General features: G+C 43.2%; 1 protein-coding gene across 1 annotated transcript; it reads left to right on the top strand.

The window, feature by feature from the left end:
* Positions 1–578: 578 nt before the first annotated feature.
* On the top strand, positions 579–17,581 carry NTMT2 (N-terminal Xaa-Pro-Lys N-methyltransferase 2). Its single transcript, XM_050306652.1, has 4 exons — positions 579–864; positions 7,971–8,146; positions 13,540–13,789; positions 16,255–17,581. Exons 1-4 carry the CDS (start codon positions 711–713, stop codon positions 16,527–16,529), a joined length of 855 nt encoding a protein of 284 aa, XP_050162609.1. The 5' UTR covers positions 579–710; the 3' UTR covers positions 16,530–17,581.
* The last annotated feature ends 5,300 nt before the right edge of the window (positions 17,582–22,881 follow it).

The raw sequence follows: 22,881 nt of genomic DNA, 5'->3' as shown, positions 1-22,881 counted from the left end.
TACCATTCCTGTGTTGCCAGAAAGCAATTCTTTCCAGCTAGTCCCTGCTGATGAGGTAGTCTACATGATTTAGCCAGATTAAATGAGCCCAGGCAGATTGTAGAAAGTAGTTTGCCCTGTCACACACAGTGACAAAGCCTGAAGCTGAATCTGTTACTTTCTCTTTGGTTGCTCTAATCAGAGTTTATTAGGACACATGGTTTGTGTGGAGACACACATCCATGTTCTGTCTTCTGGCCTTCCTGTTGGGTGCCCTGGACTGAAGAACTAATAGTGAAGGAGACACGCAGAAACAAAACCACCCTGTGAGATATGAAAGAGGGAGATCCTGGATAATGTCTGAGTTCCTTTGAAGTGAAGGATGAATAGATTAGGAAAAGTGTAATTGAATTAAAGCTACTCTCTCCTGGAGTAGATATACTTTTACCCTGGCTAAGCAATTTCCTGGGTGATTTTTATTTCCACTTTCCAGCACCTGCTTGTCTCAGAGGGTGACACTCCAGAGCCTGCTGTGAGCCAGTGCCAAGAGCCAGCATTTCTCACTCCCCTTGCTGCCCCCGCCCCCTGCGCCGCTCTCGGCACACACCCCGATATAGAATGACAGCACATTGCCACAATTTAAATGACACTGCCTCTGCCTCTGCGGCAGGACGGGTGCTGCAGAGAGCACCAGCCACAGCAGCTGTCCACCCTCACAGAACATCTTCATCATGGCCTATAAAGCAGCACATTTGGCCTTCAAGTCACGCTGGCACAAGACGGACGAAGAGCTCTGTCGGCACAGTATGTCCTTTGTCTTGCACAAGGCGATCCAAAATGACTTCTTTAAGTGTTACCTTTACCTGCTGGAGAAGCTTCCCCTGGGTGAGTAGCCGGTGGGCAGGAGTGCCTGTGTGTGTGTGACCGTGCTCTGGGAAGGAGTATCATGTTCTGTGTAGAGGGCAGACACATCAATGACAGCAAGTGTAGTAGTTCAGAGAAGCCTGGCTGGAGAGACTACAGTGCTCACTAAATCATTTGACTTTCTCTCTCTCAGCTCCCTCTAATTTAGTACCCTGTTGTTTTACCTAAATACTCCAGGAATTGTTAGAAGAGGGCAAGGGAAAGACCAGAGTGAAAGCAAGGTCTGGTTTCTGGCTGACGGTTCCTTATTTTGTCACCATTTGAGTAAAACACTCTTTGACCTGTTTGGAACTTGGAAGGACAAATGCAAAACTAGCAGAACTGACAGGCCTTGCTTTCTGTTGCCTGATACATGTTTTGTCATCATTCCGGGTGTCCTTAGCCCTGTTGTTTGTATTGTTTTGGACAAGTGCTTGAAAGGTAATGATTTAAATTTTTTTTTTCAAGAGTCTTCTTTACCCTAATCTCTGCAGCAGGCTGTCTAGAGAGGAAAATGCTTCCAAAACATTTGTTTATAGGCAAATTCCAGTAATAGCTTCTGGTACAGAATACCAAGACATCTTTTTTTTTTTTTTTAGATGCAGAAAATGAATGTTCACTTCTTATGAAAATTTGACCCTGAATAAGAAAGAAAATTTCCATAGTAAAATATAGCTAAAAAGTAGATTTGACTTGAGCCTGTATTACATTAGCAAGTCATGTTTTAAGCAAAATTATTTAGCCTACACTCAGTGTCAGAATTGTAGGAATTTCAAGATGGAAAGGATGAGTCTGTGCAATCTGTTAAACCACTCTTCACAGTGAATTCTTGAGAGCTCCTTCCTAAAGGACTGATCCATTTAGGTGAGAGGATTATCTTACCTGGTTGTGTGAACTATACAGATGCCAGTGAGAACTCTGCTCAGGAGGGTAGAACTCAAGTCCTGTAAAGAGAAAAAGCATTTCTGTTTATTACCGTAGTATTTTGGAGTGGCTTTTTAAATGCAGCAATATTTGCAGCTATTTGAAATGAAACATGGAAGATAAATAGTTCTATACCTAGTGGTAGGTAGCTGTGAATGATGGAATGGAAGGAAAGATGTAATGGAAGGGAAGTCAATTACAGGTTGATGAAACTTCATGAAGTCTATGAAAATGTTATTCTTTCATTGTTTTGAAAATAAACACAACATATTAGAAACTGAGCAGGGTTTTCTATCTTGTTAACTGTTAGTGTAAGTACCAATAGATCATTTTCAGGTTAGAAAGTACCATTATGACCATCTAGCTTAATATGTCATGTAAAAGTTCTGCATTCAGCTTGTAACTTGTGTCTGGGTCACAGTATGTATTTGTGAAAACAAAAATATCTTGGTTTAAGGGCTTCAAATAGCTGAGAATCCATCAGTCACCATTAAGTTGTTTCCAGGCCTAATTGCTTCACTCTTGTAAAGCTATATTTTATTTCTTGTCTGAATTTTATTTGAATTTCCATTCCCAGCCAACAAGATTTGTAAAATGTTCCTATCAGACTAAAGATCCCCTCTGCCCGGCTTTTCATGACCTGACTCATTAAAACTTCACTAAAGAGCTTAAAAGCCTATTGCCAGCTTATCCAAATTGCTTTGACTCCATGGAAAATGGAGTGTGAGCCCAGGCTTCCTGTGAACATGCCATATGTCTGTTATTCCATGGTTATTGTCCGGAGGGAAAAGTGGGCATGAGGACACTGCAGGGTAGCTCATGAACTGTGAATACACATCCAGGGAACTTCACAACATGTCAGGACTGCCATGCAGAGGCACCTAAATAGGCTGGAGGAAGAAGCCAGTGGGAAACTGGTACCATTCACATTCCCTGAAATTCAAAGCCAGATGCCAGGTTGTGTACCTGGAAAGAGAAAAACCTTTGGCAGCAATGCCACAGGCTGGGCAGGGACTGGCTGGGGAGCAGCCCCACTGGGAGGGTCTTGCTGGGCAGCAGCTGAAGGTGAAGCAGCAGCGTGTCCTGGCAGCAGAGCCAGCCAGCAGTATCCTGGGATGTTATAACCAAGGCATGGCTGGCAGATGGAGGGAAGTGGTTATCCCCTTCTCTGCAGCAGTCATTAGACCACATTTGTGGAATCTCGAATCCCCGATGCAGGAAGTGACCTGGAGTGAGTTGGGTGCCCTCCAGGGTGGTGAGGGAACTGGAGCTCATGCCCTGTGAAGACAGATTGAGGGAATGAGGAATGTTCATCCAGAGGGGAGACCAAATACCTACCCCAGAAGATCATAAGCAGATGAAGCTGAGCTCTGCACAGTGGTGTGAAGCAGGAGGACAAGAGACAGTGGCCACAAATCAAAACAAAACTAGTGCAGAGTGGGTGTAAGGAAAAACTCTTTCCCCAAGAGGACAGTCAGTCAGTGGAACAGGTTGCTTGGTGAAGTTGTGCAATTCTCTGTCACTGGAGGCTTCCTAAGTCTTGCTGAATAAAGTCCTGGGGAACCTCATCTGCTGTCATGTCTGTCCCTGCTTTCAGCATAAATTTGGATTAGGCCTCCTTAGGTGCCTTCCAGCCTGGATTATCCTGTGATTCAGTGCTGCAAGGGAAAGCACAGAATGTGGCAGGTCTGAACATCTCTGCAGAATGACATTTTCCAGTTCAGTTCAGAGCAGATCTGAGCAGAATTGAACTGAACTTCTCAAGCTTCAAGACTAGATCCAGATATCTCTGTGTAAACAATATTAAACAACTAAAGCAACACTAAGACTGTGACCCAGCAGAGTAGTTAAGCATGTCCTTAACCCTAAGCATGAATAATAATGCTGAAATCAAGCCTCCTGTTGAATCTTGCAGTGCTGCCCAAGGTCAGCAAGGTACAAAGCTTCCTTCAAGCTATGCTAACTCTACACTCCCCCCACTCCACTGCCAGGTTCAGTGGTGGAGCACTTTTGGTCATGTTTACTTAGGAGCTGAGCATATCTGGTATCACAGCCTGTTAAGAGAAACATGTCACTTTTACAGACCAGGGTAACATTTATAAATAAAAGACATGAGTAACTTTAGGCCCTGGTCCAACAATGTACTTAAAAGTGTGTGAGTGCCCTTAAGCCCAGTGGACTTTAATTGGAGCTACTCAGATGCTGGAAATTGTGCACATGTTTACATGGGCTGTGGGTCTCGGTGCCAGTGGGGTGAGATCTGCAGTGGAAAACTTAGATGATCCATCCCTGGAGACAAATATTCCTGTGTGTGAGGCACGTGTCTGTAAGTAGAATCTGTTCTGGGGGTGGGATGATGTTCATCCTCTATAAAACAGAATTTACATGGTTCTTAGACCACAGCAGAGAGGTGAATTCTACCCTGCACACCGATAACTATTTTTCAACTGAGGCACAAAGCAGATGTTGCATTTAGAAGGGAATACTCAGCCAAACTGGAATTAGTTCAGTATCTTGCAGAAAGCAGTTGGAGCCACAAAATAATGTTCAGAAATAAAAACTTCAGAAAAATTTCTTGCAACATTTACTTCTGCCAGGGAAATTTAGCTGAGTAAAGCCTGCAAACAAGAACTGTAAGACAGTGTACTGCAGGTTGGGATTGCACACAGAATTGTGTATTAAGGGATCAGTTTCTTTAGAGGTTTAGACCAGATGCACTGAAAAACAACATTTTTAACTGATCCATAAGAAAACATTAGAGATAATGTTTTTGGACTTTGCAGGGCAGAAGGCTCAGGTGGATCGTGTCTGTCTAGTCCCCGGGTTGGCATTCAGCTGTAGATCACCACTCTGCATCCAGACTGTGTTTGCAGTGACTGAAAATTATTAATGTCTCATGACTGGAGTGACCTTTAGGGAGCCATTCCTGCCCTCAGCCTGATTTTGCAGTGGGTTTGCTTTAACTGTCTCCACTTGGGGGACCTGCCAGCAGATTCAGCCGAGGGACAACTGTGCCATGGAAAAGTTTATTCTTAATTTACTGGAAACACATTTCTAACGTTAAATCTTACAAGTTACCTGCCTTAACACAGGAAAGCTCATGTATTAGACAGCTACCCACTCTGTAATGTCTGAGAGCCTCCATCGTCCCATCCTGCCCATGCCCTACTTTACAGAGTTCATTGAGCTCAGGCTGTGTATCTGCAACAGGCCCCACAAGTATTTCATTTCCTGATGCACAGGATAGTCCCACATGGGTCATGGAAAGGGAGGTGCCTCTGGCTGGATAGACCCTGTGATGAGGGGGAGGCATGCTGGAGCAGGGCTGCAGCACTGAGTGCCACCAAGGACTTGTATGCCTCCATGCACTTCTCCTTTGGGGTAGATTCCTGCAAGCTGCAAAGCTCCCTCTCCCTGTGGATCTGCTGCTGGAGCTACATGCCAGGCACAGCTGCAAGGCAGACCAGAGGTGAGGTTGATTGGCTGTGTCTGGAAAATTGGGCTGTGCACTGGGAGGCTTGGCAGTGCTGCAAATTCCTGAGAGGGAGGAGTAACACCGAGGGAGCAAGAGGTGAAAATCACCTTTAGAGATCTCACGCTGCGTGAGTGAGACTGTGGGTCCACAGGAGAAACTTTGGGTACAATGCCAGTCTTTATGTTAGCCTGTGTCCTTGCATGCCCTTGGGTGGGAGACATGCATAAAAAGATCCTTGCACAGTTTGATGCGTGGAGAAGCTCCTGTGGATGCTGACCCAGAGCTGGTTTGGAATGCCAGCACGGAAGGCAGGGCTGTGGGGCTCCAGCTGGCCCAGGAGGAGCTGCAGTCAGCTGGTGTGTGCATGCAAGTCCCGGCAGGAATTCTGCAAGCCTGATACTGGTTCTGAGTGAGAAATCTGAGAGCACACACTACAGATCTGCTATCTGGAACAGCATATCGTCCCCATGTGTTGCCTCAGGTCAGGCTCATGTTTTGAGTAGAGGGACTCTGAATATTTGTTGTTCATGCTGTCCTGTTGTGCAGACAGCCTGTAAATGCCTTTCCCTTCAATTTAACAAAATGGGATAAATCACTGTCCCTTGACAGGTCCATTAAACAAGCCCTGGAATCGTCACTGGACTCTTATATGGAAGATCTTCCAAAGCCACCATGCAGGGATTCAGTTCTGTTCACCAGACAGGCTGGCCTCTGAAATGGAGCAAAAGGAGACACAAGAGAAGACGAGATATTGCCACTCCTGGGGAAAGATGGAGATCACTTACTGGAAGAATCACAGCTGCCAGTGGAGTCTTTTTTCCAGGCTCTGGGAACCACCCTGGCCAAGTTGTGCTGGGGATTGGCTGCTGCCCCCTTTGTGTTAATTTCTTCAGCTAAATGGTTTCTTCTGAGTATGTGAATATAATCATCAGAGTGTGTAAAACTCACAGATTTGACCCTTGCTGGGCTCAGCGCTTCTTGTGGTATAAATTTCTCAGGCATAACATAAATGTGTAATGGATTAAAGCTTTAATAGTATCCGTTCAGCAGTTGACTTAAGCAGGTGATGACAAGAGGGGCTGTAATGCTGCTTTTGTTGGATGAAGGATATGCCGGGCATGCTGCTTATGCGTAATCCAATAGCACTATTCTGTTCCGAGTGGTCCTTGGTGGTAATTATTCCCCATCCTACTTCCTTTGTCCCCCCCCCCTCCTCATTTGCCTCCAAAATGTCATTCTCCTGCTGAGGATGGGCAGGCACACACTTATCATTCCCTGCTGAGCATGCTTGCCCTCAATAAATACATTCCAGGCTTATATTCAGGGCCTCTGGCCTAACTCTCCTCCTCGGTGTGGAGGGCATAATTCCTGCTCCCCAGCCGGCATAAGCACAGCATGGCCTGTGCAGACCCTTCCCAGCAGCGACTGGCAGTGCTCCCGGGGAAGTTTAAAGATGCAGTGACCAAGCACTGCTCCCTGGCCCTGCTGTGTGTGCAGTGGCAGGGAGCTCTCCCTTCCTGTTGTTATTAACCCAAAGGATGTTTGCTGCTGGATCATTTCCAGTTCCCTGAGCGCACAGGGAACCTGCAGCAGAGCTGGTCTCACACTGCAAGGTGGAGCTCACAAGGGATTGTTCCCACTGTGACTCCATCCCTCCTTATTGCTTGGCTTTCTCTGTCAGGCTTGCAGTTGTGTTTGTGTTGGAAGGTCTGTCACACACACAGGAAAATGCCTGGGCACTTGTATGTGCACATGGGATAGTCAGAGGGGATGGCTTCTGAGCAAATTTTATAGCCTGCCTTAATCCAAACTTCTGAGCTGCAAAACACAACTGCTTTGGATATGCTGATGCACATCAGATAGAGGGGAACCCAGGATGCAGAGCATAGACCTCAGCTTTTTAAAAGATAGAGGGAAATAGTCCTTTACCCACCAAAACTCACTGGTTTTAATAAAACAAACTTCAAACTACTGATTGCTTTATATTATCAGCAAAGCAGTCAAGCAGTGAAAAGAAACATCCAAGCCTCTGGCACACAGGAACCTTCCAGTATATCACCCACTGATTACCTTGCTCCTCGATCTGTGACAGATGACAATTTAGGACTGCCTCTCCTAAGTTGCCTCTCCCCATCTAGGCTTGAGACTACCACCTGTACCTTGGTTCAGCTTACTTGCAGTGCCACAGGCTGTACAGTACCACTAAAAATAGACCAGAGCAAGTGCCTCATTCATCCACTCTCCTCTTGGTGCACTGTCTGTGCAGCTGTCAATGGCTGGAAAGCATATCTGGAAATCTGCACAACAGTGAGGTTTGTGATTACAGAAGTGGTGACTCTGCATAGCAAGAAATGCCACCCACAGCTTTTCTGGGAAAATTCAGGCACCTTGCTCTCTTTGGTGTGTGGGTTCACTTCAAACTTGAAATGATCTTGCACTGACATGAAAACATAGTGGCATGACAAAAATGACCTCTGAGCCTGGGAGGCACCGAATTTGCCCAAGGAGGACTGTATCCCTTCAAGGTCTCCTGGGATTAAATCCAACAGCTTTCCTTCCACCATTGCTTCAGAAACAGGTTTGCTGGTTTGAAGGCTCAACTTCAGTTCATATATCTTTGTCATTATGCCATTAACTAAACCAGAAATATCTGTCATTAACAATAAAATAGTGATTTATCTGCTTGCAGTGAAACTTTATGCTTTGACAAGTCAAGTCATCAACGGGGAGATGCAGTTCTACGCCAGGGCCAAGCACTTCTACCGGGATGTGCCAGCCACGGAAGAGGGAATGATGGGAGACTACATCGAGCTCTCCAACACAGATGTTGAATCCTCCAGGGAATTTCTCAGGAAGTTTGTTGGGGTGAGTCATCTAATCTCATCTTCTGCAAGAAGCAATGGTGATGTGTCAAAATGACATGCAGGGTGCCCAGTCACATCTGTTTTAAATGGCTCCGAACACACATTTTGCCACGGCTTACATCATTATTTACCTGGTTTACATCCTTTTGTTACTCTCCAAAGCTGCAGAGAGGATTGTGCTAGGAGTCCTTAGAGCTGTTTTTGAACAGAGGATTAATTCTCAGTGCAGAAATGGGACCTTTCATGATAAAACCCTTGCTAGCTTCAGTGGCAGGTTTGCCTGTGTAAAATCCTGCAGTCCACCTGGGAAAGTAGCTGAGACTAAATGCCAAGTTTCTGGTTTGACTATTTGTAGATATTTCTGAGAATGCTGCAACAAAACCCAGCCCTCCCTCCCCATTTGAAATATATAGAATATATAGAATAAACTACACATTAGCAAAATATTTTTTCTTGAACATTCTAGTGTCACTGAGGACTATTTCAGGGAGATTATTAAAGGTCTGTAAATACCTTCAAAGGTCTGCTTTGACTGAGTTGCAGAGAGATGCCAAGTGGGATTTTAAGACCCATATTACTTTGATCCTTAGGTGTCTAAAAATCTTGTTCTTTCCTAACTATGTCTTTGAAAATCTAAAATTCTTTAGAAGTGTGGCCTGATGGTTTTCTAACTGCTCTTCCTTCTTCACAGGGGAAGAGCCCACTAAATTAGCTCAACAACAGCATTAGACACTAAATAATCCACAAAATTACAGGAAAACAATTTTTTTAAGTTCTCTTGCTGACCAAATGACTAGTTCTGTATAATGCACCATAGATCTTTAATTTTCTGCTCCAGTGTACAAATTTGGCATAGCCAGATGACCTTTTTTTAGCCTTAACGATCCGCTGTGGAAAAAAAACATTGAATAGGTTGATTAGATGTTGTGTATGGAAAAAATAATGGGTACATTTGAAATGGCTTGGATGGAAAATGAGTGTGGCTTAACACCAGATAGAAATCCTGCGTAGCAATGAAGGGCAAGTGATGGCAAAGTTTGCTGTACCTGGTGGATGGAGGCTTTTGGGGCCGTGAGCCAGCGGAGCACAGGTGAGCAGCTACACTTTTTAAATTAACAGTCATTTGTGTTGATGCCAATGCAAAAAAAAGGCTTTTCAGAGCCTCACCGTATCCTGCTTTCCATATCCCCAAAATGGGATAGAAAGGAGGTTCAGTGAGGAGCTGAACCCGATGGTGACATTTCTGAACGACATTTCTGAAAATGGCATTTGCAGAAAAAAATGAAATGCAGTTGAGGCACGTGCTTTAAATTTTGTACAAGAGTTGTTTTAAAGACATTTTTGGAATTCAAGGGGTGCGTTACTGTGTGCTCAGGGAAGGATCTCACACTTCCCAGACATCACATGGACTCGGCTCCCTGAGCGGCAGGTTTGTATCACACTCTTACACTTTTCCCGTCTCCAAGACCCAAAAAGGAAAGAAGTACAGTCTGCAGTAGAGTTTCACATGCCAAAGAGAAGTCATACCCAATGCATCAGGTGTGATGACAGATGCAGAATGCTCCGGAGCAGAGTTCCTACTCCTATAATTAGGCAGGGGTAGAAAGGATACTCTGAATGGCCAAGATCAAACAAGGAAAAAAAAAGAAACAGGAGTCTGCACATTTTGCTAATTTTGCTGATTTAATTTGCTAAAGCTTGTCCCCTGTTGAGATGCAAGTCAATTGATTCTGTGATTTATGGTTTATTTTACTTTCTTACTGCTGGAATTTGAATTCTACTCCACCAGATACAGATATTTACTGGCTTTCTGTAGCAGTGACTTTATCCTAATCTGATTTATTTCTTACCAAGTTTATGGCTCTATGAATAGGTGTTTTATCCAATAAGGTGATCAAGACAGAAAAAAACCAATCTTCTGCTTCACCCTAATATAAACTATAATTTCTTGTTTAAGAGAAGTTTAACAAAATCAGAAAATAGGAAAATTAATTTCAGATCAGCTAAACAATTTTTTTATTGTTTTACCCTCTGAAGAACTTTTCCCTTTGTTTTCGAGAGTTTGAGCCAGTTCCAAAATAAAAAATGCTCTTTAGAAACAAAAAGTTGACAAGTTTGGTTTCTTTTTTCCTTGAAAGTCATGAAAAAGAAGCCTTCTGACATTTTCAACATTCTTTCCCAGGTTCTTTTGGCTATAACTATTCTCTAGATTTGAAATAACAGTTTTATTCTTCAAAACCTTTATATTCTGGCAAAACTAGTGCTCCTTGAAAAACAGTTGCCCGGTTCCGCTCAAATTACCCCTCTTGAGTCAGTTTGGCTGGTGTGGAAATGCCACACAGTGACATTTCCCTTCCATGACTGATGTTGCATACCTTCAGGTATGGCATTTCTTAGCATGATTCTTTGCACCACTGTAAACTGAGCTACAGAGTTCTTTACCATTGGAGAATTTATCTTGCCTGGGCACATGGAAGGAATTACAGGAAGGACTGAGGACTTCACTTATATTTTAGCCTGTCTCCCTCCCAGGCGAGGCAAACGGAGTTGAAAGTGCCACTGTGCTCAAGTTAAGAGGTTTTATGTGTGTGTGGGCAGAACTCAAACCAAGAGCAACACACCTTGAGCCAAGAGTGCTGTGCAGACAAGCTCCAGGCTGTCTCAGGTACAGCCCTATGTGAAGGGTTATCAGCAGAGCTGCAGCCCTGAATATTTATGGCAGTGTGTTAATGCCAGGTAAAGCCCTGATGTCCACACAGACACTGTGTTTTCAAGTGCCTAATCCGGAGGTGAGTAAAAAAGGAAATAAAGAAAACAAAGAAACCATTAATTGAGGAACAGTTGTGAGCTATAGGTGTGTAAAATAATACAGACAGAGGCTGTGTTGACTTTATAGCTCCCTTTCTGTCCTAAACCCTTTCTCCCTTTCTAGCCTGCAGTTCATCTGCCTCATTGGTTACTTGATGAGTGAAAAGCTTCTTGAAAGTGATTTTTCTCCTGTTTGATCAGGAAAATGGAAGAGATGTTGTTGAAAACATGCTTTTTTGTTTTAATTTAGCAAGAAAACTCCTGTGATTTTTATCTATTTCTTGAACTCTGATTTCCTTTTTATCCTACATACCTACATTTCCTTTCAAGACCTGAAGTAGCATCAGGAACATATTCCACAGCTCTTTTATCCCTAAGGAAATTTTTGAGTGCTGTATTTAGCTTTACAGAAGAATTTGTGGGTGAATATGTGTCCTAAAGGGTGGTGATTCTGTGGGGAAGCAGGCAGTCAGAGGAGCTGTCGGTCTTAAATTTTGAAGCCTGTTCTGGCTTACAGTTTTCACTTATACTATTTTTTAATAAGGAGTCTGATTTTCAACTCAATTCGACTTTTGGGAAAATGATTGCCTTCCAAAGAAAATGTTAATACTCTGTCAAAGCCCTGAGCACTTCCAAACTGAAAATATATTAACTGAACATGGAATTATGTCAACATTTTCATTACAAGCGGAGCCGTGGTTTTTCACAAGGCTTCTCAACTGACTGCCCGATGCTCTCACTCCCTTTCAGCAAAGTGTGGGATCAAGCTTTGTCTCCCATGAGTGTTCCCTTTCCTTCCTCTTGATGGCCAACAGGGATGTGTCATCAGAGGTCCTTGCCGTGACATATCATGGGAGATGAATTCCCAATTCTGAGCGAGCTGCTGGGACTGTAGATTCTCTGAATCACAGATGTTGAAGGAGTTACGTGGCTTTTTGTTGGTGGTTGTTTTGGTAAATCCTCCCAGTTTTCTCACCAGCTTTCTCAGAGACTTTTACTTAATCAGATCAACATAGACCAGCGTGTGCCTGCTGGCAAACAGTATTGAAAACCACCTTGTAGAGATCCAAGACATAGTTCCTTCTCCTTTCCTGAGCTCCTTGTTACAGTTTAGTCTGGCCCTCAGGAAAAGCCACGTGCTCCAAAGTGCAGCCTGTGGATGAGCAATGGCTCCCATTTTCTGGCTAACTACAAACAGGGAGTCTCCAGAGTCCTGTAGGGTTGCAGACTTGTGGACTCTTGCACACATCAGGAGATTAATCTTCCTGGTGTACAAATTGGGACCAGCAGCCCTGGGGACTGGTGAGAGCCCTTGAGGGCCGTGTGCTCTTTCTACAGTTACTCCATGTAATCAGATGCTCAGCTGGGCTATTCATAGTCATGTCATTGACAGTGCTGTCCTTTGACCTTAATAATCTACTGAATTACCCACTGAAGCAAGGCCAGAAAAGTGTGAGTTACATGATTTATGCTTGATCATTACAGAGGGGAATCTCCCAATAAGTGGGAAGAGCAAGACTTTTCCTGGGCTTCTATCCTTTCAGAGCGATGAAGTTGCAGCAGGGACTTTGGCCCATAGCTTTCACTTCAGCTCTGTTCCAGGGGACAGGGAAAAGGTGTTTACATTTGCTTTTAATGTATTTGTTCAACAGATAACTTTGGCCAGGGGAGCCCCAATCTCACACTCAGTGCTTGTGCAGACTTAGAATTTCTGTTTTACAGAAGAATAACAGGCTCTTAAGAGCCTTTTTATAGCTCGAATGGAAGCTTTAGGGGTGAAATACAGCTTTCATTATAAAGCTCTTTTTACAGCACCTCATTATTTTCTCATCACCTTAGCCTTTGTACCATGTTTTTTCATGTCTGATCTCTGTCCAAAGATGACATTTATGAAGAAAAAAGGAACAGTTAAGCAAAATCTATTCAATCATCTTTCTTGTCGCTGTGCCTAAAAGACATTCTGTATATGCTCCAGCCCAAACTTTGTGAGCTGTCACACGTTACCTGCCACTCCAAGATCTTCGTTCAAACAGAACTTCATTCGCTTGTTTTGAGAACTGCATCCCTGATCCCAGGGATTATGTGTATCTGCAGAGATGTCCGTGGGAACCTTGGGAGTTCTGTGCTGCAGAAGTCACTGCTTGCATGCACTATTTGGGATATGCTTCCTTTTCTGTCAGGCCTTTACAGGGCACAGAATGAGGCTTATCTAGCCGTGTAGTCGGCCGTGAGGTGTGAATATTTGAAGTTGCAAGGACTTTACAAGGAGCAGTGGATCCTCTGAGAATGATAGGAGCTTCTGAAAGACTTTTTCTCTTCTTGTTCCAAGCAAAAACTTACTGCACAGCAGTAAATCCAGTAAGGAAGTCCCCTCAGCAGCAGGCTGGGAATGGGGTAGCCCAGCTTGGCTCACACAGTGGTACCCAGGGGTGGATTGATTCTTACCAATCTTGCAGCAGCTCTGCAGAAATAAGGAGACAAGACAATAGATTTGGTGGGCTAAGGACCATAGTGGATAACACAGTCACTATGATCTTTCAGGTGTGGCATTTTTCAGATTTCAGGTTCTTTTCTTGTGTCCCACAGGGGGTGGGGAAGGCCGGCACCAACCGCGCGCTGGACTGCGGCTCTGGGATAGGCCGGATCAGCAAGCACGTCCTGCTGCCGGTGTTCAAGAGCGTGGAGCTGGTGGATATGATGGAGAATTTCCTGGCCGAGGTCCCAAACTACCTGCAGGGCAAGGGGGACAGAGTAGAGATGTATTATTGCAAGAGCCTCCAGGAATTCACTCCAGCCCCACAGAGATACGACGTCATCTGGATTCAGTGGGTTTCAGGTTAGTTCGGCACCATTCACCCAGCCCCACATCTCAGAGAATATACAGCCTGTGCTCAAGTTTATGTTCAAGAATGGTGCAGCTGTAAAGGGAGGTTCTCAGACCTTTGGGATTGCTTCCTAAAATATCACAAGTGGCTTCTGAGGGTTCCCCCAAGCCACGTGCACAGTGGGTACAGATTAAGTGGTTTTTTTCAGGTTGTGGACTGGAGGAAGGTACCTGTTCCTGGAAAGCAGCCTGCATGCTGAGGTGCAGCTGAGGAGGAGGCCTTGTATATGGGTTTTCTTGAGGAGGAATCCTGCTTCTTACTTGCCCTTGCTGCAGACAGATGCACCAATGCCTGTAAATCAGATGGTGTCTTATACATGCACTGATACTTATTAAACAGGTTCCCTTAGCTATGTCCCACAGCAGACCCTCCTATAAAAAATATCTGCTGCTTCTCCTGCAGTCCAACAGACTGGCTATCAGATAATGTGGACTATGTTTCTTACATGTGTAAGAAACAAAATCATTTTTTCTAGAAAACTTGCTGCAGAAAGAAGGTTTTCTTCTTATCTGTTAACCTGTGTCCATGGTGCATTTGCAGCTGGCAAAAGGCATTACTTTAAATTATTTTGAAGCATAAGAGGAGGTCTGAACAACTCCTTTTATCCAAAACACTGGAGACAGTTTCTTGCTAGGCGAAATGAAAGATAAAGGTAGAGAGATTAGCACGGGAGATGGTTTTATTCAGAAACACTTGTCCTTTGCACACAGTCTTAATGAGTAATAAAACTGAGCTCCTTAGAACTCTAAGCCTTTACAGCTGTACAAGCAAACCAGTATCATTTTCCTTTGTGTTTTTGCTTTTCTGGAATAACGAGTCATTGCAGTAAATGTAGCTCCTGCCTCATCTTTTGAGCAAATCTGAGTCAATGCGAGGATGAATGAACTCAGACCTGTCCCACGCTCTGCTGGTCAGCTTTGTGGCTGCTGTCAAAGGCAGTGTGTGCCTTTTCTTTGGCATAGACACATATCTGAATCTTCTTTCTCCATCAGTTTCAAAGAAATAATTAATCAAACTTCTACCCCATCTTGAATTTGGCTGAAACGTGCCAACAGGTTCATTTGGTGGAGTGAGAGCAGGACTGTCTGCTAGAGAGCAATGCCTTGAAGATCTCATTTCCTTAGAAAACTGCACTAAAAGTTAATAAGTTCCAAATCAGTGTTTAAAAGCTTCAGTGAATCTTGCCATTGCCATCTTGATTCGTCTTATGCATGCATAAGTATGTGAGCCCAAGCAGTTATTTAATTAAAAAAAGAAAGTTTACATGTCATATAGAAATTACCATTTTCCTTCCACTTGAAAGGTATTCAGCTTTAGGTTTGGGGGCTTTTTCTTTTTCCTTTTTTTGGAGGGGTGGTTAAAGAAACTTGTCATGCCCTGTCAAAATGTTGTCTTAAAATGACAACTTCCAGTTATTAAAGTTTAAATCTTCCATCAACAAAACTAAATATTTGACAAGAAAATACAAATTATCTTTTCTTTCAAGTTTTTCACTCAGTTTCTGATCACCTGTCCTTGTTAATTCACGTTAGATGTTTCACACATCTCATTTTTATCTTCCCTACACCACTGTCCTCAGCGTAACAGAAGTCCTGATTTTTGAGAGGGAAGGATAAAAACCAGAATCTCAAAAACATATTGAATAAAGTACTACTTTTAAGTGTGTAACTATATGCAAAAATCCCAGAAGTATGGAGTAACACAAAGAGTCCAATTAGCAGTGTAGAAGGTCTTGCATTCCTCGTTGCATCTTTGATCCAGAGCCCCTTTGAAGGGGTTATGTAATGTTACACATGTTACACAAAGTTATAGAGATTTTTAGTTTTAAAAGACAGAATGGTCTAGTTATTACCTAATTAGACTGTCTAGATTATCTGTTAGATTGTCTAGTTTGATCTACTCTATATCACAAGCTATTATATTCGTTCCTTTAGCCTTGTACTGAGTCAGTAGTTTTTGTTCAATTTAAACATATCTTGAGAAATTCAGCCACTTGATTTGAGGACTTCAGAATGTGGTAAACACCACTTCTGTTGGTAGTTTCCAGTGGGTAATTGCTTACACTTAAGCAGTTGTCACTTATTCCCAATATGAATTTGTTTGGCTCCAGATTCCTGCCACTGATTCTTATTATGACTTTAACTACCAGATTAAAGAACCCTTCAGCACCCAGTATTTTCTCCTCACTGGCTTCTGTCCACATCTGCTGCTACTACGAACATGGTTCCTAAATCTTGATTTGAGTTTATATCTGTTGATCTCATTGATTTGCCCAAGATTTCATAATTAAATCTGTCAGGACTAGAACTTCTGCAAGGAGCAGGGTGTGGAGACTCAGATCAAGGTGCCATTCTGATGTGTGCAGGGGGGGTCTGGATGGTTACCGGTGATCTATTTTCCATCTTTTCATCTGTAGGGTATCTGACAGATAAAGATCTCCTGGAGTTTCTCATCCGGTGCCAGAATGGCTTGAAGGATAACGGTGTTATCATTCTCAAGGACAATGTAGCCAGGGAGGGCTGCACCCTGGATTGTCTGGACAGCAGCGTGATCCGAGACCTGAACATCCTGCACAGCCTCATTGAAATGAGCGGACTCACCATCCTGCGAGAGGAGAGGCAGGAGGGCTTCCCGGAGCAGTGTGTCCCTGTGTGGATGCTGGCCATGCAGAAAGGCCCTGGCCAGTCCTAATTGCCCAGGGGGACTGCAGAGACTGGGCTGTGGATGAACCACTGCACTGGGAAGGAAGAAAGCATCTATTGGAACACTCCTAACCATGCACTGCTACTACTGCAGCTCTAGGGCAGCAACTCCTAAAGGGTCAGGAGAGAATTACAATGGAGTCGGCTTCTCCAGGGAATAGTCTGCTTCTAAATCCTGCCTGCCTCATCATTCTTCCAATTTTTAAAAGCCTTTCTAACAGCTCCTTGTTGGATCTCTCTTTCATTAAGGAGTCAACACTGGATAAAACTTAACCAATAGAAAATAATTAGGTGAATGAATGAAATGAATGAAATGAATTTTCTGTAGTTGCTAATACAATTTGGAGTGTTCTGTACAAGGTGTTAACAAATAAGCCTGGTTTTTAGTATGGCACTTAAATCTTCTTGGAATTTAAGAAGGATGTGTTGGATTACTGCAGCAGGAAATTCAAATAACTTCTTGGAAAACTGAACCCAAATTTTGACTGTTCTCACAATCTGTACTTCAAAATATTTAAACCAAAAATCTAAGGGAAGTTTTATCTTTTTATTGGCATCAGCTGTGCAGTTTATTTATTTTCTTTCATTTCTGTCAATTTGGACAATAAACCAACCTGGTTAATTTTCCTTTTTTAGGCACTACTTCATCTTCCTGATGTTTCTGCCACAGAACAATAGCAGTACATAAGGGATTTCACACTCTGGGGGAGAACTTAGCTGACAAATCTATGCATGTTTGCATTGAAATTTTGTGAAAAGTTTGCCCCACAAATTGCATTCTGGAAAATATTTTTTTTTCAAAATGTTCACAGTGGAAACCACTTGAAAGCTTCTCTTTATTATTCATACCACTGTGCCTTTCTTTCTTTCCCACATTGGGAACAAGTCTGGCACCATATGCAGAGCTAATGGGATTTCATGGGATGTTAATAGTAAGACTATAAGAAGAACTAATACAGTATTGTATTAATTAACAGCTGTGCTAAACTGCAGAGGGTGTTAGTGCAACCAAAAGCTTCTGTGATTTATACTCAGACAACAGCTGTATAAGCCTGGATTTGAAAGGACTAACACGCACCCCATCTCCTTCAGGCTCACAGAAATTATACATTAAACCTCTTGTCCTCTTCACACAGGCACAGGAAATGCTGTGGAAGGACAGAAGTTCATTTTGCAAACAAATTCAGAATTTGAAATTCTGTTTTCATTCTGAATGGAGACAGGGAGGAAGAATTTTGAAATTCCTTATGAGGGAAAACCACACAACCACAGTTTTCCAAGCAGATTGATTTTTTTATTATTATTCTGGCAAAATAATGTTTCTTTTGAATGGAAGTTTTAAAATAAATTGCACTTAAAATGTTATTAAGACTTGTTCAAAATGTTAGGAGTTAATGGTGATGTTAGAGAGGACTGTTCTGACTGTCAGAATTTTTATCATGTCTTACTCCCCTGAAATGCAACTCCGGCAAAGCTTTTTAGACTTTTTAAAGAGTTGCATAATAACAAACCTCCGTGTTCTGATAGACGTGAGTTCTATAAAACATCCTTCACATGACTGCAGGCACAACTGGCTGTGTCAAACACTGTCAGCTGTGTTAGATTAACTAAAAGAGAAGCCTGAAGATAACGAGATCAGGGAACCTCTCAGCTGGATTTTAGTACACATAGCCATCCTTTGATAACAGATCTCCAGTTTTGATTTTAATTGCATAAGTCATCTTCTCTAGCAATATGGTTGCACATGCTGAGAATTTCCAGTTTATGGCAGAGGGCTTTCTGCCATCAAATCTTATCCTGTAACTCTTCTGTTTATGTTCCACTACTAATTGTAGCATTAAGGAAAACCACCCTGTGATTTGGTGAATATTCTTGTGTGTCTTAGAGCCTAGAAACCCATAACACAGATGCTTCTGGGATGTTTTGGCTGATTCTTCCATTCTGTTTAACTGGTAATGGACACAAATTTAGCATGTAACATTGTTAGAAACCTCAGGTGAACACTTGCATTCTGGAACTGGCCTCAGAACTAAGGGCTTCACGTTCCCTTTAAGCCACTTACATTGCTTTCATTCTGCCAGGGCTGCCACAAACTGATGTGGACTTTGTGTGAATAGGAGTACATGCAGATACTTGAAAGAGTCTTAGAATCATTGAATATCCTGAGTTGGAAGTGACCCACAAGGATCATCAAAGTCCAACTCCTGGACCCCCCAAGAATCCCACCATGTACCTGAGAGCATTGTCCAAACGCTTCTTGAGCTCTGTGAGGCTTGGTCATTTGTTTTTCCAGGAAAGAGGTATCAGTCCTAAAATTAGTAACAGTGGTTAGCAGTAAGAGGAGAATATTTAAAAGGCCTTTACATGGATCACAAATTAATTTGTCCTTCCCCCTCTTTTCTTCCATCCAGAGGCATCTGCCATGGTGCAGAATACTTGGACTGCAGGAGATCCTTGTACAGTGTTTGTGCCAGGCATTCCTGAGTGGTACTGGTCCCTGCAATGGTGAGAGAACAGCATTGTGGAAATAGGGGAGTAAAGAATTTTATACAGATCTAAACAGCTGCCACATTTCACAGGGCACAATATATCAACTGGTCATGTACACACCAGAGTGGTTGCAGTTCGTTAATGAAAGATGTGGTTCCAAGATGGATATAGAAGTCAAAGTGGTTTAGGATGAAAAGCAGAATATAAATGACTGGTTTGGTTACCAGTGAAATACATTTTTCAGGGTGGAAATGTTCTTCCTGTGTTTTGTATATCTTTCCTATTTGAATTTCCAGAATGCATATACATAAACATATAATGAAAATTCGTTCCCTTAACTATGTGAGAAGAGAGAAAAGTGAAATCTTAATTTAGTAGAAAAACCCATATTTCATGGTTTCCACATTCCTGGAAATTAATGTTTCATGGCTGTATTGCTTCCACAGTGAAATAGTAAAGCTTTTCTGGTGACATAATGAACCTCAAGAGTAAAGAAACACAAGCCCTTCAGGAGCTTAAATGCATGAGATTGCTGCAGACTGAATAATATTTTGATTTCCTCCTTTTCCAAGCTATATTTTAATTCAAGATCTCCAATTCAACTAGCTTGGACCATCTTTAAATTTTCCTTAATTTGGGTAAGGACCATTCTTGCCTTAAAAGTTCGGGCTCTCTGCACTTTACTATAGTATTTAAAAATTATTCACAAATTTCAAAGAGAAGATCTTGCTTAGAAATCACCTATGTATCAGTCACTTTTTGATGCTCTGCCTCAACTTCCAGGCTATTTAAACCATTAATTTAAAGAATGATCATCTGATTGCAGAGGGAGTTTCAATCCCATTTGCTTGGTGCTCATTTAAGACTTGTTCCCGATCTTGATGTCACCAGAAATTTAACCCAAGATCAAGCCCCTGTCTGAGACGAGGTTCACAGAACACTGAAGGTCCTTCAAGCTCAAGTGCTCATCCACCACCAACAGGTGATGAGGGAAATACCCAATCTGTCCTTCCGTCAGACGTTTCTCCCAGGCCACCACTACTCAAGCAAAAGCTTGGCCAAAGCACAGTAAATCCTGATTCTGCTGTGCCACCACAGTATGGTGTCCCCAGGTCAGGTCCATTGCTCCTGCTTACCTTTGTTAACGACTAAAGCCTCCCTGCAAAAGAGATGCAACCCCCAAATGCTACTGCAACCCAGCAAATGTAGGGAAGCAGTTGCAGCATTCTGAGGAGCCATCCCAGCTGTGCAGCTCCAGCAACCACCAAAGCTCAAGCTGTTTGTGTTCCTGAGGCAACTCAGGTGTTCCAAATGGACTGACACAAGAGCCTCCTCTCTCTCCAGTGGCTGTGCAATGACAGTGCATCCCTGTTACGACCAATTCAGCATCTTCACTGTTAAACAGGAATTCAGTGCGATCTGAGCAGATCAAAACTGGAAGAAGGCATGGACTTGGATAACCAAACAGCCACTAAAAATCAGAGTCAGAGTAGCAGGACACTGCATTGATGGGAGCAATATATCCCTGCCTAATGCCAGCTGGCAAAGACTTTACCAGTCATTCCACTGAATGCCCTGAGTACCTTTGTGCCATCCACTTGTTTTTCCCATTCTCTTAATCCAGGCTCCCCAGAGCATTTACAATGGCATATCAGCCAGTAGGGCTGTCTAGAGGAACTTGACTCTTACATGTAATTAAAACCAGTGGTGCTGCATCCCATCCTTCTTCTCTTCCTTTGATGCTCCTTCCTATTAGCCAAGAAAATCCTACCTCCACTTGCCAAAAGTGATTTGTTCTCTGTGGACATCACCACATCTTGCTGAAGTAAAACAGATTACCTTTGATTTTAAGAGGAGGTAATTCTGTTTGTCTGAGAGCAATAACAACATGCTGTATTTCAGACATAGAGGTTAATACCTGTCTTTTCCAAATGATGTCAAGTAGGCACTTCCAGGCCATTGCACCAAACAAAGCTCACGTTCTCATCATCACCATAAATAGCAATATTTATATCACACTATACATCCCTAGGCCTTGAAACATGGTTTTCATTTTGTTCAGGATAAGGAAACGGAGGCAGAGAAGGGTGATCTGGGCAGCATTACCAAGTGGTGACTGTGAGTGATTAACACCTGTACAAACCAGGCCACTAAAGGAACTACAGAATGTTTTTCAGGCAGACATAAACTGATGCTGGTTGTGCTTGGAGCAGATTGAAACAGCACAGTCATGGTTAGCCTGCTTACCAGGCCAACATGGAATGTTGTGCAGAGAGGGCTCAGGCTCATGAACATAAACAGCTTCTGGTCCTTTCAAAGCATTGGAAGAACAGCCCAGTGTGTGCCTGCAGCAAAAATAAAGACAGAAAACTGGTGAAAAGCCTCTCTTCCCTGTATCCTTCTTCCATGAAATGTTGAGTTTGCAGGTGTTTCAGCCTGTTGTTGGTATTTTCAGGCTCCTGAGACGAAGGTTTTTAGAGGCATTTGAAGATGCAGGAGTCCTGTAGGTTCACTGTGGTTTAGCAGATACCTGCTGGTGTCTTTGGATGCCTGTAAGTCTGTGAAGGTCTCGTGTGCAGGAAGCTCAGCTTCACACAAAACTGCACTTTCAAAATTTTCCAGGAGACCAGATTTGAAGGCAGTTAAGTGCCTGCCAGTGGGGGTGGGCATTTCTGAAGCATTTGGCCAGTTCAGTCAAAGTTTACCACTCGCATGTCTTTGCAAACCCTGCAGGGGAATGTAGGCATCTTAGGTACAAATAATCTCCCTTGATTTAGGACACCTAAATATAGATGGCTCATCTAAGGTAATTGTCTAGGCTCTCTTTGCAGTGAGTGAAGAAGAACTCGCCCATGCAGGAGACATGGCAGGTCCACACATTCATCCCATTCTGAACAGATGTATTAAAAGATCCAAGCAATAAAAAAGTCCTCCTGAAAGCTCCATTTGACTGTGCCGCTTCACGGGGACTTGATCTGATTTGTAGGTACATTATGCCTGATTGTGCCCCTCTCCCTTAACCTCTGCCAAGGCCCTGCGAACTTAAAGTCCTGATTCAGAGGCTGCCACTTCCAGATCTGTAGCAGAGATTCACAGTGTCACACATGCCACAAGTGCTGCCAAGCCTCTGCCAAGTGGTAGCCAACGCTTTCTGAGTAGCCTTCTGTGTGCAGGTGCAGCCTGACACTGCTGAGAGCAGCTTCAGTTCCTGCTGCCGTGGCTGCTGGGGCAACACTACAGCGTGCAGGTCCTCCCACACTCCTCCAATGACAGAATAACACACAGCATCATCAAGTCAAAAATCAAAGGTCTAGGTTCAAAACCTTAGTTTGGAAGACTCCCCTCTGGGTGTACATACGTGGTTAACTCTTTTACATATGTCTGCACATACATGTGGAATATATGCAGTTTGTATGGGCCAAGGTGACCTGTGGGCCGTGGAATATGTGTGGCTTGCCAGCTTTTCACAAGGTATCTGCTACAGTGGAACAGGGACAGCTGTGTAATCTGGATCCCCAGCCACACAAAGAAACTGTTTGCCAAGGGAACTGTTGCTGGATCAGCACTGGATGTCATCTGCTCAACCTGGCTCCAACCCAGGGCTCCATGGCAAATCCCTTGGGTGACACCTGACATGTCTCCCTTGTACAACCCTCTCAGATCTGTCCCAGCCTCTTTGAATTAATGCTGCTTGTATCTTAAGCCTCTTAATCATGTGAGGATTTTGTAATGTGCTACACAGGATCATCTAAATGACCTAAGGACCTTGTGGCTCCCTTCTCTCTGGCTGTACATGATCACAGGGCACTCTGGGGCTGAGATGCTTCTTGCCTAATTTGGACATCTGAGAG

The sequence above is a fragment of the Myiozetetes cayanensis genome, unplaced genomic scaffold (genome assembly GCF_022539395.1).
Source record: "Myiozetetes cayanensis isolate MyiCay16 unplaced genomic scaffold, myiCay2020 scf12, whole genome shotgun sequence".
In the NCBI taxonomy this organism is placed as follows: Eukaryota; Metazoa; Chordata; class Aves; order Passeriformes; family Tyrannidae; genus Myiozetetes; species Myiozetetes cayanensis.
This window is presented reverse-complemented; position numbering and strand designations above follow the sequence as displayed.

Bases quoted from the DNA above. Each gene is read 5' to 3' on its own strand.
- NTMT2 (XM_050306652.1), top strand. From the start codon at position 711: ATGGCCTATAAAGCAGCACATTTGGCCTTCAAGTCACGCTGGCACAAG. The intron at 865-7,970 runs GTGAGTAGCCGG...ATCTGCTTGCAG, and splicing joins GCTGGAGAAGCTTCCCCTGG to TGAAACTTTATGCTTTGACA. The intron at 8,147-13,539 runs GTGAGTCATCTA...TGTGTCCCACAG, and splicing joins TTCTCAGGAAGTTTGTTGGG to GGGGTGGGGAAGGCCGGCAC.